General features: G+C 29.5%; 1 protein-coding gene and 1 long non-coding RNA gene across 3 annotated transcripts; both read right to left on the reverse strand.

The window, feature by feature from the left end:
* Positions 1-2,827: 2,827 nt before the first annotated feature.
* LOC145051580 (uncharacterized) lies at positions 2,828-4,878 on the reverse strand. The gene is made up of 3 exons (XR_013683713.1): positions 3,749-4,878; positions 3,326-3,673; positions 2,828-3,149 (listed from the first exon to the last, which is right to left on the reverse strand). It is a non-coding gene; the product is annotated as an uncharacterized LOC145051580 (long non-coding RNA).
* A 2,552-nt stretch (positions 4,879-7,430) lies between these two features.
* On the reverse strand, positions 7,431-13,735 carry LOC145054069 (palmitoyl-acyl carrier protein thioesterase, chloroplastic-like). 2 transcript variants are annotated; one of them, XM_079002202.1, is made up of 6 exons: positions 13,339-13,735; positions 13,084-13,214; positions 8,378-8,491; positions 8,110-8,281; positions 7,923-7,991; positions 7,431-7,852 (listed from the first exon to the last, which is right to left on the reverse strand). In XM_079002202.1, the coding sequence occupies exons 1-6, from the start codon at positions 13,690-13,692 to the stop codon at positions 7,571-7,573; spliced, it is 1,122 nt and encodes a 373-aa protein (XP_078858328.1). In that variant the 5' UTR covers positions 13,693-13,735; the 3' UTR covers positions 7,431-7,570. The 2 variants fall into 2 exon arrangements, with proteins under 2 accessions (XP_078858328.1, XP_078858329.1); XM_079002203.1 differs by lacking the exon at positions 7,923-7,991.
* Between the last annotated feature and the right edge of the window lie 3,834 nt (positions 13,736-17,569).

Raw genomic sequence — 17,569 nt, forward strand, 5'->3', positions numbered from 1 at the left:
GCCTGTAGTAAGCTCATACAAATAATTATTGGTGTTCAAAATAGGTGGGCTTTAAATGTAAAATTGTAGAGTATAAAAACACTTACTTCTCTTTCTACCCTAGAAAAAATTCAGGCGCGTCCAACAAGAGAGAGCAATTCCCGTCGTCTTCAAGAGATTTCCAGCAAGGTTTTTTTTTTTTTTTTTAACTTCTATTTCTCTCGTTCTTAATTCGTCGGTGATACCAGCGGTTCAAGCGATCCTGACAAGGTTCCACGCTTCAGACGACATTTCAGGCGAGGTTTCACGCTTCCGGCAAGCTTCAAGTGTTTTCCGACGAGGTTCATGCCTCGTGTGCAATGCTCTTTCTCCTTCTCTGGTACGGTTTCAGATAACTTGCTCCTTCTCTTTCTTCTCTTTCGGTTTTCTCTCTATATCTCACTATCTGATGGTGGTTAATGGTGGCCAGCAAATGTTTCATGCAATTTCCGGTGATTTTTAACGGTGGTGGAGATATACCGACGGTTGTGAAGGTGGTAGTTGGTGGACATAAGAAATTTGTTATTTTTTATTAATAATAATTACTTTATTTTTACTGATTAGTTTATATAAGATGTAATTATAACATGTTTATTGTTGTATTAATGTTAATTGTTGGTGGTTAGTTGGTGGTTTGTAAAGCGAAAAAACTCAAATCTTATAGTCAAACACTATTGAGAACATAAAATTTTCGGAACATGCATTGGTTGAAAAAAAAGTAAAAGTTGTGAGATAACGTCACCCTTAAATGTTAAGGTAGTCAAACGGAAATCACAATGCAAAAAGTTATTTGACTTTTAAATTGGGTGTCTAAAGGTGTCTACAAGTGTGTCTTATTAGCAGCACCCTTGTTTTTTACAATGTAATTGTTGGTTTCAGTATTGACATTGTATTATTTTTAGAAGTGAATCTTATTTTTTCAAAAAAAATAGTCTTCTATGAAAAAAAACTGAAAAGATCGAGGCTATCAAGAACACTGTTTTTCACGTATATATTAATTGGTTAATAATTCTGAAATTTTCAAAAACTGGAATAAACAAAAGTCAACTACCAAAAAAATAATAATTAAAGGGATAGGATTACTGAAAGTGGGGTAGGAATAAAAATACCCATTTTAATGTCCTCAGCAAAGAGTTTTAATAATGCCTTTTCTATTAAGCATTTTCCGGTAAAAATGGTTATTACCTTTTTTTTTTTTGAAAGAAAACGGTTATTACCTTATTTGATAGTAAAACCAAGTTTTTTTTTTTTTAAAAAAAAAAAAGAGAAAAAAACATTTACATTATTTTATGTTGTAACAAAAATCTATAAGTTGATAAACACTTCTAATTAGTTTGGCAAAAAACTGTTTTCATATGTGACCAAAAATGGCATGCCGTAAAATTTATAATAATGTTTTTCATTAAAAATTATAAATTAAATAACATCAAACAAAAATTATAATTAAAATGATTATGTATTCTAATATCTCCAATGCATTTGCGTCTAAAACCAAGTTTCTCCTTCCAAAGCAGGTTGTACGTGGAATTTAAGCAACACAAATATGGCTTGCTTTCAAACACAATCATGAACTGATAAAGGAACTAAACACTAAAAGATCAAAAAGTAGCATAAAGAAGATGTTAATTGAGATTATAGGAAGAGAATTAGATGACTAACCTACTTCACTCAAGCACTCGAGAATCAGGGACAAAATCAATGATCGATAAGGAATAACTAGAACCAGTGAATCGATAATGGTTATGTGGGGTGATGGTGAATTGATGAATGGTGATTGAGATACTGGTAAATAACCGATTTCAATTTAGGCGTGCGATGTACTACTGCTTTATTTTAGGCGTGAATGATAGAGTTTCCTTTTAGTAGCCTTTTATTTCTCCGGCTGTTCACCTCTGTTCGATGCTTTGATCGATTTTTTCCCTATAACAAGATTTGATCGAATTGATCAGTTTTTTCCATACTGTTTTATCAATGCTTTGAAATTTGAAGGCGTTAGTCACCACTAGAACAAGGTTTTTGACAGAAGTAAGATCCAGAGGACATAAAATGACGTACAAAGAAAGCACCAATAAGAGAAAAACTCAAAGATGATTTTATTGCATGACTAGGTGTGAGACCCGTGTATTACACAGGTTTATTAAAAATAAAATTTTAATATCAATATATAAATATGAAATATTTTCTAATGTAATACTTTACATAACAAAATATAATCTTCTGAAAATTTACAAAAGAAATTAAATCGTTTGAAGTATTTATGAGAATTTATTACCAAATTAATAGGATGATTTTATTTCCTTCTAAAGCCCATTACAATTTTATGGAATTTTATTTTAAGAAAATAGAAATCCCTAAAAAATGACAAGTGGAAAATAAAATTTCTAAAATTCTCACAAAATGACAAGTGTCAAAATTAATGAGAAGATGACATGTTGCAAAAAAACTTTCATTTATTAGATGATTTCAAAATGCATCCAAAGGCTTACAAAGGGCTTTATATATTGAATGAAAAATAAATTTGGCGGGTACAACCAAAATTGGAAAATTAAATTAACAATAGATTCTTCAAATTAACCAACTAAATAAACAAAGAAAATTTAAAAATCACACAAATAGACTGAAACTGAGGAAAACTAAAAACGGAGGCCTAAAAAGTAGATTTTGGGGATCGAATGAGGGGCAAATTCACAAATTCATCCGACAGTAGTAAAGAGAAAGCGCGTGATGCGATGCCTAAGTGGTGGCAAATTCATAGTGGTTGTGGATGTTAGGAAACACTAGAGAGGAATACCTTTACAAAAATGCTATTTAATATTACAAACCTAACGAATAAAAATCTCATAACTAAAAGGGTTACATAAAGGGAAGTGATACTTCCACGGATCGTTTTGATATATCCACTAAAATCTAAAGTGAAATGACAATTCTGCCCATCATTTATATTTAGAGTGCAATTAATTATTCAAGGGTAGGGCTGATTTGTAGCAAAACGATTATACCAAATACCAAACGAACAACTACGCACACCTAAGGTCATGTTTGATAGTTTCTGTCTGGGAAAGTGCTGTCTGGGAAAGTTTTCTGACTGAGAAAGAAACCATGCTGTTTGATTGTACATCTGATTGACTGTGCTGAATGATGAAAAAAAGTAATAATTCAATAAAAAATATATTTAAAAAAAGTTATTTAAAAAAAGTAATAATCCAATAAAGAAAGAAAGAGGCGGAGTTTGGTGTATAATTGTCTTTCCAGCCCATTCAGCCAGAAAGATATGATTTTGGGGCTTTTTAGGAAAGACATATCTTACCAGGAAATACCCGTTCTTTTGTGTAAATCAAAAAATCTTTCCGGCCCATTCAGCCAGAAAGATCTGTTTGGGCCTGGAAAGATGCGTATCAAACGGGGCCTAAGTCCATTTCCGATGTTGCAATCTTCAGCAAATGCTTGAACCACAATCTCTCACAAATCTCCGATTTTTTTTCCGGCAATATTCAGTGTGCACCTCCTTCCTCATGTATTCAATTTGTTGGTCATCCCCTTGAACCATAATCATCGATAGAGTACCTTCTTCCACCACCATTATTTTCACCGTAATCTGCTCTGTTCGCAATCCCCGCTTCACACAATACACTCCACTATACGCTCCACTGTTAGTCTGTTCCAATTCTCCATTTCAGATCGTCTGTTCACTAAAAGGAATATATCTATAAAGAGGAAAAGGGAGACTTACGCGAATGAGTTGAAAATGATGAGGGCGAATCAGTTGTTGCCGACGTCTGGAATGGTGACAGTAAGCATGAGGGCCGCACACTTGCAAGGCTGTACAAGTGCAAAATGTGAGCAACATCGTTTCCCTTTGCTCAGAACAATCATGCCTTTGAAGCTGTTGCAAATTGCCTCAAATCGAAACATACAATAAAAGGAAAACCATCATACACTCAAAGGAATTCATTTCTTCTGGTGATAGATTACGTGATTATTTTTTCTTTATCTAACACTAAGAAGTTACAAGTGAAGAAGAAAAAAATTTCATTTTTGCTTTATCTAACACTAAGAAGTTGTTACAAGTGAAGAAGCAAATAAATTCTTCGGCGATCTGGTTACACGCTCTCTTATTTCTGATTATGCGCTTTCTTCTTTCCTTCCTTTTCTACATCTACGAATGTATTTTGCACCACCAGAAAGATTTTCTCCGTCGATTGTGACGGCGGCATCCTTAAGCATAAACAAAAGGTGTCAACAGTGAACAGCGATTGTTGCATCCTCGTGAAGTGAGAGTGATCTCAAGTGGATGTCGTCGCTTCTTCTTCTTTAAACCCGATAAGAGAGGGATGGAGGGAGATTCTTGGTAATTTTCAATTTGGATGGAAGATTGAGAGACCAAAGAAAAGAATTTACGACATTTTCCTTTTTGAAGCGATCTCAAGAGACCGTTTGATTAACTCTTTGAAGTTTGAATAATTAATTATCTTTTAAAGGGCATAAATGTCATTTCCTTTAAATGTCCGTGGATGTATTAAAACTGTCTTGGAAGTATCATCTCCCTTACATAAATGTCTGATTTAAGTTCACGACAAAATTGCAAAAATGGTCCCCGTGGTTTCTTATTTTATGAGGTTATGGTCCAAACGTTTGAAAAGTTGCAGATTTGGTCCTTTTCAACTAGTTTTATTGTGGTTTTGGTCCCTCATTCGTTAAGTTTAACTGGTTGGCTGTTAACTTTTTTAAAATGACAATTATACCCTTAGGGACCATTTTTGCAGTTTTGTCTTTTACCATACCATAAGGACCATTTTTGCATACATTCTTTTTTATTTTATTAAACTATTATATATTAATAAATATTGTTTTATTGGATTATTAATTTATTATAGTTGACTTTTTTTAAAAAAAAAAAAAAAATTCTTAGAGTAATTCTTTTTATTGAGTTATTATATATCAATACATATAGTTTTTAATATATAATATTTATATAATAATAAATATTATATTATTGGATTATTAATTTCTTTTAGTTAGTATTTTTAATTCTTTATTTTTTAAATTATTTTTATTGGATTATTTCTTTTAATTTATTATTTTCTTCATATATTAAATATTGTTTTATTGGATTATTAATTTATTTTAGTTAATTCTTTTTTTAAAAAAATTGTTGAAGTAATTATTTTTTATTGAATTATTATATATCAATACATATAGTTTTTAATATATAATATTTATATCATAATAAATATTTTATTATTGGATTATTATTATCTTTTAGTTATTTTTTGTAATTTCTTTTTTTAAACTATTTTTATTGGATTAATACTTTTAATTTATTATTTTTTCATATACTGAATATTATTTTATCCGATTATAATAATAGTTCTTGTTAATTTTATTGATTCCACCACAAAGTCATGGGATACGCAAAATCGTCGTCTCTCATCATCGAAATCGTTAGGATCGCTGCCAAACACTTTCATTTCATCTAACTTATAATGAGAAACCATTGGGAAAATATCACCACCATCACTAGGTCACCACCACCACTTATAAATGTTATCGGGGTTTGTTGCGCAATATGAGGGATATGAATGATTCCAGTGGATTATGAAGAGGTTGTCGCAGGTGGCTACCAACAACGTTGGATGGAATAGGGTATAGTATCTATTGAACCTCCGATGAAGGTGTTTGGAGGTGATCCTGCGAATTTTTGACGATGATAAGTAGGGGTGTAAGTGAGACAAGCCAACTCGCGAGAAACTCGAGACCGACTCGGAAAATACTCGAAATCGACTCGACCTTAATCGAGCCGAGCTCGAGCTCGAGCTACTCGAGTACCTTATCGAGCCGAGCTCGAGTACAAAAATAATCAGCTCGTAAGGCTCGCGAACTTAGTCGAGCTTAGTGTAATTTACATTTATGCCATTTCTTTATAATTGTTCATTTATAAGATATATTTCATTTCTTTATAATTATTCATTTATGACATATATGGTTGATGTTATATTGATATTAGGTGATTAATAGTGGTTTTTTTGGTAGTTTGGACATTTACATGTGGAATGTTTAATATTTCTTACTCAATTTAGTGATTTTTATTTTTTAAAATATTAGTCGAGCCGAGCTCGAGACTGTCGAGTATTTCACGAGCCCGAGCGCGGCTTAAAATCAAGGCTCAAATCGAGTTCAAGCCAAGTTTCGAGCTCGAGTATTTTAGTCGAGCCGAGCTTCGAGCTTCGTAGTATTCGGCTCGACTCGGCTCGTTTACACCCCTAATGATAAGCGGCACTTTTACGTATTTCGGCGACTTTGTGGTGAAACTAATATTAATAGTATACATTAAAAATAAAATAATAATCCAATAAGATAATATTTATTATATTAAAAAAATAATAAATTAAAAGTAATACTTCAATAAATTAATAATTCAAAAAACCAAATTACAAAAATTAATAATCCAATAATGTATTATTTATTATGATGTAAATATTATATATTAAAAATAATATTTGTTGATATATAATAATCTAATAAAAAATAACTGCTCCAACAAAAAGAAATTATAAAAAGAATCAACTAAAAGAAATTAATAATCCAATAAAATAATGTTTCGTAATAATTAATAATCTCATAATATAATATTTATTATGATATAAATATTATATATTAAAAATTATACGTACTGATATATAATAATTCAATAAAAAAGAATTACTTCGTCAAAAAAATTAAAAAAAATAGTTAACTAAAATAAATTAATAATCCAAAAAACAACATTTAGTATATGAAGAAAATAATAAATTAAAAGTAATAATACAATAAAAACTAATTAAAAATTAAAAAAATTAACTAAAAAAATAAATAATCAATTAATATAATATTTATTCTGATATAAATATTATATATTAAAAACTATATGTATTGATATATAGTAATTTAATAAAAGAGAATTACTCCAACATTTTTTTAAAAAAAAATCAACTAAAACAAATTAATAATCCAATAAAAAATATTTATTAATATATAATATTATATATATTATAAATAATATCTATTAATATATAATACTTCATTAAAATAAAAAAGAATGTATGCAAAAATGGTCCTTATAGTATAGTAAAAGACAAAACTATGAAAATGGTCCCATGGGGTAAAATTGTCATTTTAAAGAACTTAACCGACGAGGGACCAAAACCACAACAAAACTTGTTGAACAGGACCAAATCTGCAACTTTTCAAACGTTTGGACCGTCACCACATAAAATGAGAAACCACAGAGACCACTTTTGTCTAAGTTCACGCTGACAAGTATAATCCATTCATTTAGACTCTGAACCAAAATAATTTCGAACCCTATAATATTTTTTCATGTATATGTAAGCACAAGGATGACTTTATGTGTATAAGTTATAATAAGAAAAAGGTTTAAAGAAAATAAGGACACCCATGTCATGAGTCTCGATTCAAAGTTACAATCATTTAGATCAAGAACCAAAACACGTTTAATTAGGTGGATATAAGGAGGAGAGTTGATTCCACAAATAAGCTCTCATTGTATTAAGTGTTAGACACTTCCATTAGCTAAAGAACTAACTGATGGTCCAAAGCCTTGAGTCTTTCTGTGTTTCAGTCTCCATCTAGTCCTTCCTTTCATGATATTACCTTTACCACCACCAATTTGAAGCAAATGGTGGCAGTCAACAAAGTCAAACTTAGCTATTATGCCCTTGTCGTTCCCCAATATGGAAGTGAGGGATTGTAGTACATTGTCCTTGGTACATTCTCGAAAATATTCTAGAGTCAGGATATGTATCTCATAGTTCTCCACAATGGACTTTGGAACACTCTACAATAACAATTAAGTGTCATAATCCATTGTCCATCATCCTTAAAATAACAAAAAAACGTTAAATTACCTCAATAACCAACCCAATATATTTCACATGGTTCACATGTTGGTTAATATCCAAATCACTCCATCTTGGCTAATATTTATGTATAAAAAGAATCAAGAAACTCATGTAAATAACAAATATATATATATATATATATATATATATATATATATATATATATATATATAAAGTAGACAAAGCAACCCACCATTAAACCTTTGCAAATATGTTCATAAATGTTCTCCGCTTCTCCTGACCATGTTCTAGTGTCTTCTCTGACCGTAGGTAGTGTATCCACAAAGCATTGCTCTAGTTTAGCTCGAACCATATTTGGGATTTTGGATAACTTCCGTGTGTTTTTATTTAACATCACCCAAATACTACAAGATAATATAACAATTAAATCGTCATGTTTACAAAATTAATATACCAAAATCAAGTTTTAAGTAATCACTTTACAAAAGATCAACTTATACCTTGAAGCTCTTACTAATATCTCGCCTGTTTTGCAATCACAAAACGTCAAATTACAACACACACCATTTTTCCCATGTGCAGATTTCCAAGTATCAATTTGAACAATTTCGCCCCTATAAAGGATTTGAGCACAGTACATCAAGCTCCAACTAATAAGCTTAATAGGACACATCCCCAATGGTTTAAAGGCTAGTAAGTTTCGAATATAAACCATAAAAAAGTTAGAAACTATGACAACCGATTATTTAAAGTCTAATCATCATCATTTTTCTTATTTGTTTTTTGTGTAACTTTTATTTTAAAACATATCAAAGTTACTAGTTCTTTATCCTTTTACGATTAGAAATCATTATCGATATATTTTCATGATTTTTTTTATCTTACCAATATCACTTATTTTATTCATATATTTTGTGTGTTATCTTAGTGTTTTGAGTTGTGTTTTGATGCAATTAGAGATAAAATGTACTTATAATGCTTAGAATTGCTATTTTGCAAATTTATAGAGTCTCTTTGACAAAAGAAGCAAAACTAAAAAGTAGATTGGAATAAAAGAAACAAAAGATGGGTTGATGAAGCAGATATACGTGACGAGCTCTTTCCTATTAAATGTCGCGTCAAGATGTAGATTTTGAAACCCTGAAGGACATTTGCTCTACATGACATATTTTGATGAGCTAAAAGTTGGATTTTAATTTTTATTAGTTTGAATTGAGTTATTTGGATGTTAATTAGTCTGGATTATATTATCGTATCATTGATTAATTTTTGTTTTGAAAATCATAGTGTCCTTTGAGTGTTGGAGAGTATTATGCTTATATTGTGTTGTTTCGGGTGTTTTCTAATCCTATTTATCATGAATATGGTTCCTTTGATGTGATGGAAATTTTTATAGCTTAAATTATGTTAATATATCCATCATATAAGAATATATTGAACAACATGCCTTTATTGTTGTCATTGGAGCTTTTGTTGAAATATTGATCTCTATGTGTATCATTGATTGCTTGGAACTTAACGGTAAATAATGATTAAATCCTAGACCCTAATATCATCTTAATATACAGTGTGTTAAGTTTATATCATGTTTTGGTTTCAGTTTGGTTGAATTCCATAAGTCAAAAGTTATGAAAGTGCTAATGTTGAGATTATATCTCCAATGTTGTTTTTTATTGAGTTTTTAGAGTTTCTATCATCTAATCTCAAATTTATTATTGGAATCATGTTAAGGGTTATTTTAAAATTTTCTTAATCATCATTAAGTTCCTTGGTTTCACCTTTGAAGCATTAGAACCTCATTCGAAGTGTAATGCCTAAAAGAGAAAATCTGGACTTTTGGGTTGGATGCAGGATGCCCACGAGTTGTGTGTATATATAGGCATAAAAACACATGGGACATCTGTCCATTTGATCCACTTTATTAATCCATTTGAATCTCGGTCTTTCAGTTTTGGACTTGCTTTTAGTTATCTCTATTAGTTACCTAGTGATGAGTAATGAGAGTTTTGGAGTCATTGCGGCGTAAGAAAGTTTATTAATCATATAATATGTGTTTGTGTATGTGTGTGTGTGTGTGTATATATATATATATATATATATATATATATATATATATATATATATATATATATAAAATTAAAATGTTCGGGCGAGGATTAAGTTGCTCATAAAATTTGGAATTAAAAGTAATGAGTTATTGCTACATTGAGGTGAGTACTTGTACCTTGGAATAATTGTCCCCATTCTAAGAGTATTTTGACTTTTGTTTCCTTTTTTTACAATACTATATGTATATATATTTCTTAGATACTATATGTACAAAATGCTTCTTCCTTTGTTTGATGTTATAGTTTATGATTTGAGGACATCTTTTATTGAACTAAGGACATGTTTTCATAAATCACTATTTTATTGAAGGTGGATTGCTTTGACTATCGGTTGTGTGTTTGTATTCCATTTTGACTTGGATTGTGGATTTATATACCTTGGATTTTGATTGTGAGTTCATATACTCTTATTTGATTATTACTTTGACTTTAGATTATGTTTGGAGTATGACTTTGGAATATATTTTAAAGTTAAATATGATTGCATGCATTCATGTAATGGGTTAGGTTAAGACTTGAAAGGTCCATATCTTACATAGATTGGATAGAAAACAAAGAGAACAAAGAATGACTGAGAATGATGAGAAAATTGAGAATGTTTACATAATTAGAAAGATTAAGAAAAGATAAAAGACTTAGAGAAATAATGAGAATAAATAAAAAGTTAGATAATATTAGAATGATTCAAAATGAGATCATGTGATTTGTTGATAATCACAATGTACTTTGACTAATGCTAAGTGCCCCCTCCAAGTTGGAGTTTTGGTGTTTTGTTTACTTTAATGAGATACGAGTTTTTTCATTTGTATTTTGAATGTTCATTTATATAGAATCCATCTAATACCTTACACTTAGGATTTATACTGAGTTTTTTCATTTGTATTTTGATTGTTCATTTATATAGAATCCATCTAATACCTTACACTTAGGATTTATACTCACTAGGATCTCCATAGCATAATCCACTATATTGATATATTTTTCATGGTTGAGGTTATTGATTAAAATTGATAAAGTTTATAAGTTGTGCATACTTTAGAAGACTCTTGGTTTCGTAAAGATTATCATTGACTTAAATCTTTACTTTTGATTCGATTGTTACAATCTCACATTTCGTCAAGGGAACAAACATCAAACAAAATACATTGATTCAGCGTGATCACATGCATTGCTCATCCATGGAGCAAAATAAGGACTCAAGGATACGATTACACGTTATGCACGTAAACAAAACATAATTTAGCGGGGTGTTTTTTTCTACTTTATATATATATATATATATATATATATATATATATATATATATATATATATATATATATATATATATATATGGGAGGGTTCATGTGAAAATGCAAATAATTTGCGAAAAAACGAAAACATGAAAAACTTATGAAATTGTGTCACCTCAACATTATCTTTTTGGACAATAATTCATCGAAACTTTGAAATACATGATGATAATCGATAATAGATGAGAAATTGTGTCATATTAGCAAAGTATGATTTTTGACATTTTTTTTATGAAAACGTGAATTTAAAAATGGTTAAGGACGTGAAAAAAAGTAATTATTAAAAATGTTTTTAAATCTATATTATTATAACACAATCCAATGTAAACTTATTATCTTTAATTTATTGCTAATAAATTTATTTTTTATAGTACATGTGTTTAATTTTTATAAGATAAAATCTATTTTCGCGTGTTTTCGCAAGATATTTATGTTTTCGCATGAACATATATATATATATATATATATATATATATATATATATATATATATATATATATATATATATATATATATATATATATATATAGGGACGATTCATTTGAGATTAAAAAAAAAATAGAGATCTTGAGATTCAACCTCAACCACATATTTCTCATTTGCCGCTCTAATGCTCCGGCGTATCGGCAATAGTGGAGTATGCCGGATCATGAATGATTTTATGACAAAAAGGTGTAATCATAAATGATTATACATATATGTTTGTTCACAGATTGAGTAATCATATATGATTATACCGATTAGTGGAAAAAGAGATGGTGGTGGCAAATGTGACAGTGGTATAAGTGATGGATGTGACAATGGTTGTGTCAGTTGGTGACATGACAAAGGTGGTGGTAGTGGCGGTGATGGTTGTGGTGGTGGGGAATGTTACGAAAGTGAAAAGAACGGGCGGCACAACATAGTCATTTATGATTATAACCGACCTGCCACGCTTGTACGCAGAAGGGTTAGAGCGGCAGGTGTGTATTATGTATCTCGCTTGTACGCAGAAGGGTTAGAGCGGCAGGTGTGTATTATGTACCTAAGGTTGAATCTTAAAATCTCTACTTTATTTTGAATCTCAATGTAGTCTCTCTTTATATATATATATATATGATTAAGTGAGGAATCAAAATTTTGGTGAGGACAATATTATTTATTGTCAAAGTCGTTCGAAATAATATAACATTTTGATAATTATTCATTGATATTATTCACTTAAATTATTGCTAATATTATTACAATTAGTAATATAATTAATTAATTTTTTTTATCGTTTTAATATAATAATAAAAATAACTTTTATTTTTTTTACATATTTTATATGATTTGTAATAATAATATTATTTTCACTATTTCATTTGTTATATATTCCATTAATATACCTTGTAATTTTTCTAACGTTAAAATAAAATTTATATTATTTGTAACACAATTTATTTTTAATTTTTATTTGTATTTTTTTATATTGTTTTATATATGTTTATTACAATAACTTAATTTGTAATTTTCCATATATCAATTTTCATTTACTTAGGTTAGTGTGGTTGTTTTTTTAAATCAATTTTATATTTCATTATATAATATAATTGTTTTTTTCATTAAATGACATTACATAATATCTCATGTATCTTAAAAACACATATTTGAATCGATTGTTATAAAGCTACATAACAATGACATAACTTTGTTAGGTAATAACTTTTTGAAAATAATTTATCAATAATTATGATTTTTAACTATTAAAATTCATTTAATTTTATAACCATTGGTCCTACGGATTATAACCGAGTGACCATATATAGATGAAGATGAGGGTGGTACCAAGTTGGATAACGGTCCACTACCACGTGTGTCTTTGCCACCACCCAAGTTAGGTTGTTCTTGGACATCTCTTCTGACCCAAAGCCATCATGCATCAGTCCAATTGTCTTCATATGATTAACGCTAGTTTCCTGTGAATCCAGTTTGAGATTGTGAATAATAGCATGTACATTAGTACATACCTCAAAAAAAATATTGAGAAATTAAAAAAAAAAGAACTTTATAAGAATTAAATTACAAATTGAGAATATATACCAGCAAATGATTCATTACTGTTTCTACAGAAGCAGTTTGATCTGGCCCTACTTCATAATATCTAATACAAACTTTTTCTTGGAATATAAAGCCATCTTGAATCATTTTTCTTAAACCAAGATCTGAAACCATGTTTGGACCCTCTTTCTCCTGGTCGAGAATGTTTGAATCCAAAGCACCAAGTTTTTTAGCATTTACCTTTGTAGGAGCTTTATATTGCAAACCCCAATTAGAAACATGTTTCGTGTTAATCATGGTGTGCGCAAGTAAGTTCCCTGTGTGTGATCCGAGCTTGCCTGATGGCATTGCATGGAATGGATAAGAGTTCATAAAGGCAGTGGCAAGCATATTCATAGCTAATGGATTCTTATGGCCGGATTGCAATGTGCAATATTGTTTTAGTTCTTTTGCTATTTATAGCAATCATTTGAAGTGAATTTTTCATTCAATTCTCTAGCTACTTAGCAAGCCCAATAGAGCACAATCACGTTCGCACATTTATTGTCCCACTTGTGCCTCCCTCCGGCTCGCCTTATGCTAAAAGTGAACCATGAGTATTCCTTGGTTTCCACTTTTCCTTGAACTTTTAGCCCCTACAATTGAGTTGGACATGACAACCATATACTAATAATGGCATAGGCTATCTATACCCCTTTTTAGTATCTAATAATTATATTAATTTTTTCTTTAAATGATGAAAATGATTAAGTAATAATTTATCTTTTTTGACTATAATGATTAAGTAATTATTTGGTATAAATATATATTATTTGTAGTATATTAATTTTTTCTTTAATTAATGAAAATGATTAAGTGATAATTTATCTTTTTTTTTTTACTATAATGATTAAGTAGTTATTTGATATACAAATATATATTATTTGTATGCAAACTATTTAATCTATTTAATAAAATATTTTTATATTTTAAATTTATAAAACAAAAACAGTTTTTTATATATCATTTCATCTTCCAAATTGAAGCGGGTGAAGCTAAAGAGGCTGAGCCACCATCGCTGGAGCAACCATCGCCTCCAATGCCACCGACCACCACCTCTGATGCATCACTCTCCCTCTTTCCTCTAGAAACCATCGGATCTGTACCCCGACTAACACCCTTTATCTGTGCTCCGCCATCATCGTCTACACACCACCGTCATTACATCACCGTCTTCTCCCTCACCTTCACCGGACAAAAAAAGGAAGAAAAGATCTCAGGTGGTGGTTGTATAGATCTAAGGTACGTCCCGTCATCTTTAAATGTTCAACGAAAGGGGATGTTTATAGTTACAGGGTGGTGTCCTGGAGCTTTTGATCGGAAAACAACAAACAAAATCGTCGGATTTTGGTGATAATAATCTTTTTGGGTGGATGAAATAGCATGCGAAGATGAAGAGGTGAAAAGGAAGAACAGATATGAGGTGGGTTTTCCGATGGAGGTTGTTGGGGGGTGATGTTGCTATTGGTTAGGTGATTAATGGAGGTCCGATGGTGGTACATATTTCCGTTGCTTGTTAGATCGACCAGGAACCATACTTACGTCTCTAATTTGAATAAAAAAACACAGGGCCGGTCCATAGATATAGTTGGTCCTGGGCGAAAAGAAAAAAATGGGCCCCCAAATCATAAATATGATAAAAATTAAATCGAAAATAGACACATCATTATAAAATTCACAATTAATATTAATAAACATAAATATGGTCACAACATTACAAAAACAACTAATTTAATGAAAAATACTTCTCTTAGCATTTTTAGTTAGGTTAATTTCTTTTATATATATATATATATATATATATATATATATATATATATATATATATATATATATATATATATATATATATATATATACCGTATACTTTAGAAATTTTGGGCCCTTTAGAAACAATGGCTCTGGGCGACCGTCCGTATTGCCCACCGTTTGAACTGGGGCTGAAAAACACATAGTGATGAGGATCATGAGCCACTTTACCTTGTAATTATCTTAAATTATTCATACTTGTTATAAATACACGTTGTTTAACGTATTAACGAAATGGATTTATGAGAAATGGAATTTTGGATTAAATTAGATTAAATGGGTTACTGGTAAATAAGATTAAGGAGCGAGGGATGGTGGTATATGAATACACGTATTCCTAATGTTCATAGGATTCACAATTCTAATTAGAATATCTTTTAATAAATAAAAATAAGTAAAACTGTAAAAAGATAAATGAAAAATAAAATGAAAATGACATTTTGGTCATTTCATGTGTCATAAGCGATAAGCGATGAAGCGTGTAAATTGAACCTAAAGAGGAATGAAACATGTATTTTTCTACAATATAAGGGACGGTCTGAGTTAATTTTCAAAAATAAGGACTGAACGTGTTTTTTAACACTTGCACGAGAGACGTAATTTACTTTATATCGATTGTTAGGTATATAACCATCAAAACTACATTACAATCAAGTATTAATCGTTTTTACAAAAATTAAAAGTAAGCTTTTACAAAAATTAAAAATAAATCTAGATCGATGGTGCATTAAAATAATCAAAATCACATGAACAATTAATGTATACGAATCATACATATACATATGAAAAATGTATTTATACAAAACTATGGTTTTTAAATGAAAAAAAAAAACATATTTATACGGTTTTAATGTATTAAAAAAATATTTATACGGTTTCAAATAGAAAATTGTCAACATTGAACAAAATTGGAAAAAATAATGTTCGATTTGGAACAAAAAAACATAGTGTCAAAGTTGAAAGAAAAAATTAAACTTAGTGTCAAAATCGAAAAAAATTAAAAACTTAGTGTTTTTTGTGAGAAAAAAATTCAATTTTGACACGTCAGCATATAATGTCAGCATGCCACATCATCAAAACTGGCACATCATCATGTCACGTCAGCATGTAACATGGTTAACCGGTCAAGTGGTCAGAATTGTAACAAATGGGAAAACACAGTGTCAAAATTGACACAAAAAAAAACACAGTGTCAAAATCGAATTTCTGTATAAAAAGAGTGTTTTTTTTGTGTCATTTACCCATATTATTTGTATTACCGATTCCTCGAGTTTTAATTCCTAATAGAAAATGAAGATATTGGCGGACATGGAAAATCATACAACTAAAAACCTAAACTAAAAACCTAATATTAAGGATAAGTAATTTGAGTTATTTTATCTCAAATCTACTTAATTTTGAATGGTTTCATATGCAATGTTATATACATGACATATATATATATATATATATATATATATATATATATATATATATATATATATATATATATATATATTATATTTTGAATTTTAAGAGGTATAAAAAGAAAGTTTTTTGTACAAATAAATTATACATAAATAATTCATTAATATTTACCAAAAGTATGAAACCTTGAATTAAGAAAGGTAATTAAAAAAATTCAATTTGAAGAAAAAAAAAATTTTAAAAATATTCAACTCATGTATATAAATTAATTTAAATTTCTTAAACTAGACACGAATATTAATTAATTTGCATTATATATATATATATATATATATATATATATATATATATATATCTTTACTACTTATAAAAGAAATCTAACTATTTCTATAAATAGATTGAATATAATAATATTATTTTTTTAAGACGTCCAAACTATTAAGCTTGAAATACAACACATTTATAATATAATAATATTAAAACTTTAACCCTATCCTTTATCCCTTAGAAATCTCGTATCAAATTAATAGAAGAATTCATTTGCAAATTGAACCCGTCAATCTCAACACTTCAGTCATTTGAAGCGGTCAATGTCAACAATTTATAGAGGATCTCTTCTCTCACATTGGTAACAAACCATCTGATAATATCTATCTTCGTAATCCCTTCAAAGTAAGAAATATACACACACTCTCTCGAAGAACCCTAACCAGTAACCAAGACAGTATAACCACCACCACCACACCCGCTCTGCCTCCTTCCGCCTTCAACCAACCACTATCACGACTACCGCCCTTCCTCTCACCCACGACATGAACTTTCTTTTGGAACATAACATATTTCTTTAAAAAAATATCATTGAAATAAGCTATTTGTCCCCGCCGCTGTGCGCGGGTAACGACTAGTATATATATATATATATATATATATATATATATATATATATATATATATATATATATATATATATATAAACCCACCATAATATATGTTGATTAATAATACAACATATTGTTTC

This window comes from Lactuca serriola, chromosome 5 (assembly GCF_051521515.1).
Source record: "Lactuca serriola cultivar US96UC23 chromosome 5, Lser_US96UC23_V15, whole genome shotgun sequence".
Taxonomy (NCBI): domain Eukaryota; kingdom Viridiplantae; phylum Streptophyta; class Magnoliopsida; order Asterales; family Asteraceae; genus Lactuca; species Lactuca serriola.

Excerpts from the sequence above, each read along its gene's own strand:
- LOC145054069 (XM_079002202.1), bottom strand. The coding sequence starts at position 13,692 with ATGAATATGCTTGCCACTGCCTTTATGAACTCTTATCCATTCCATGCA. Across the intron at positions 7,992-8,109 it reads ATATTTGCAAAGGTTTAATG|CCAAGATGGAGTGATTTGGA; the intron begins GTGGGTTGCTTT and ends CATAAATATTAG. Across the intron at positions 7,853-7,922 it reads ATATTGGGTTGGTTATTGAG|AGTGTTCCAAAGTCCATTGT; the intron begins GTAATTTAACGT and ends TTGTTATTGTAG.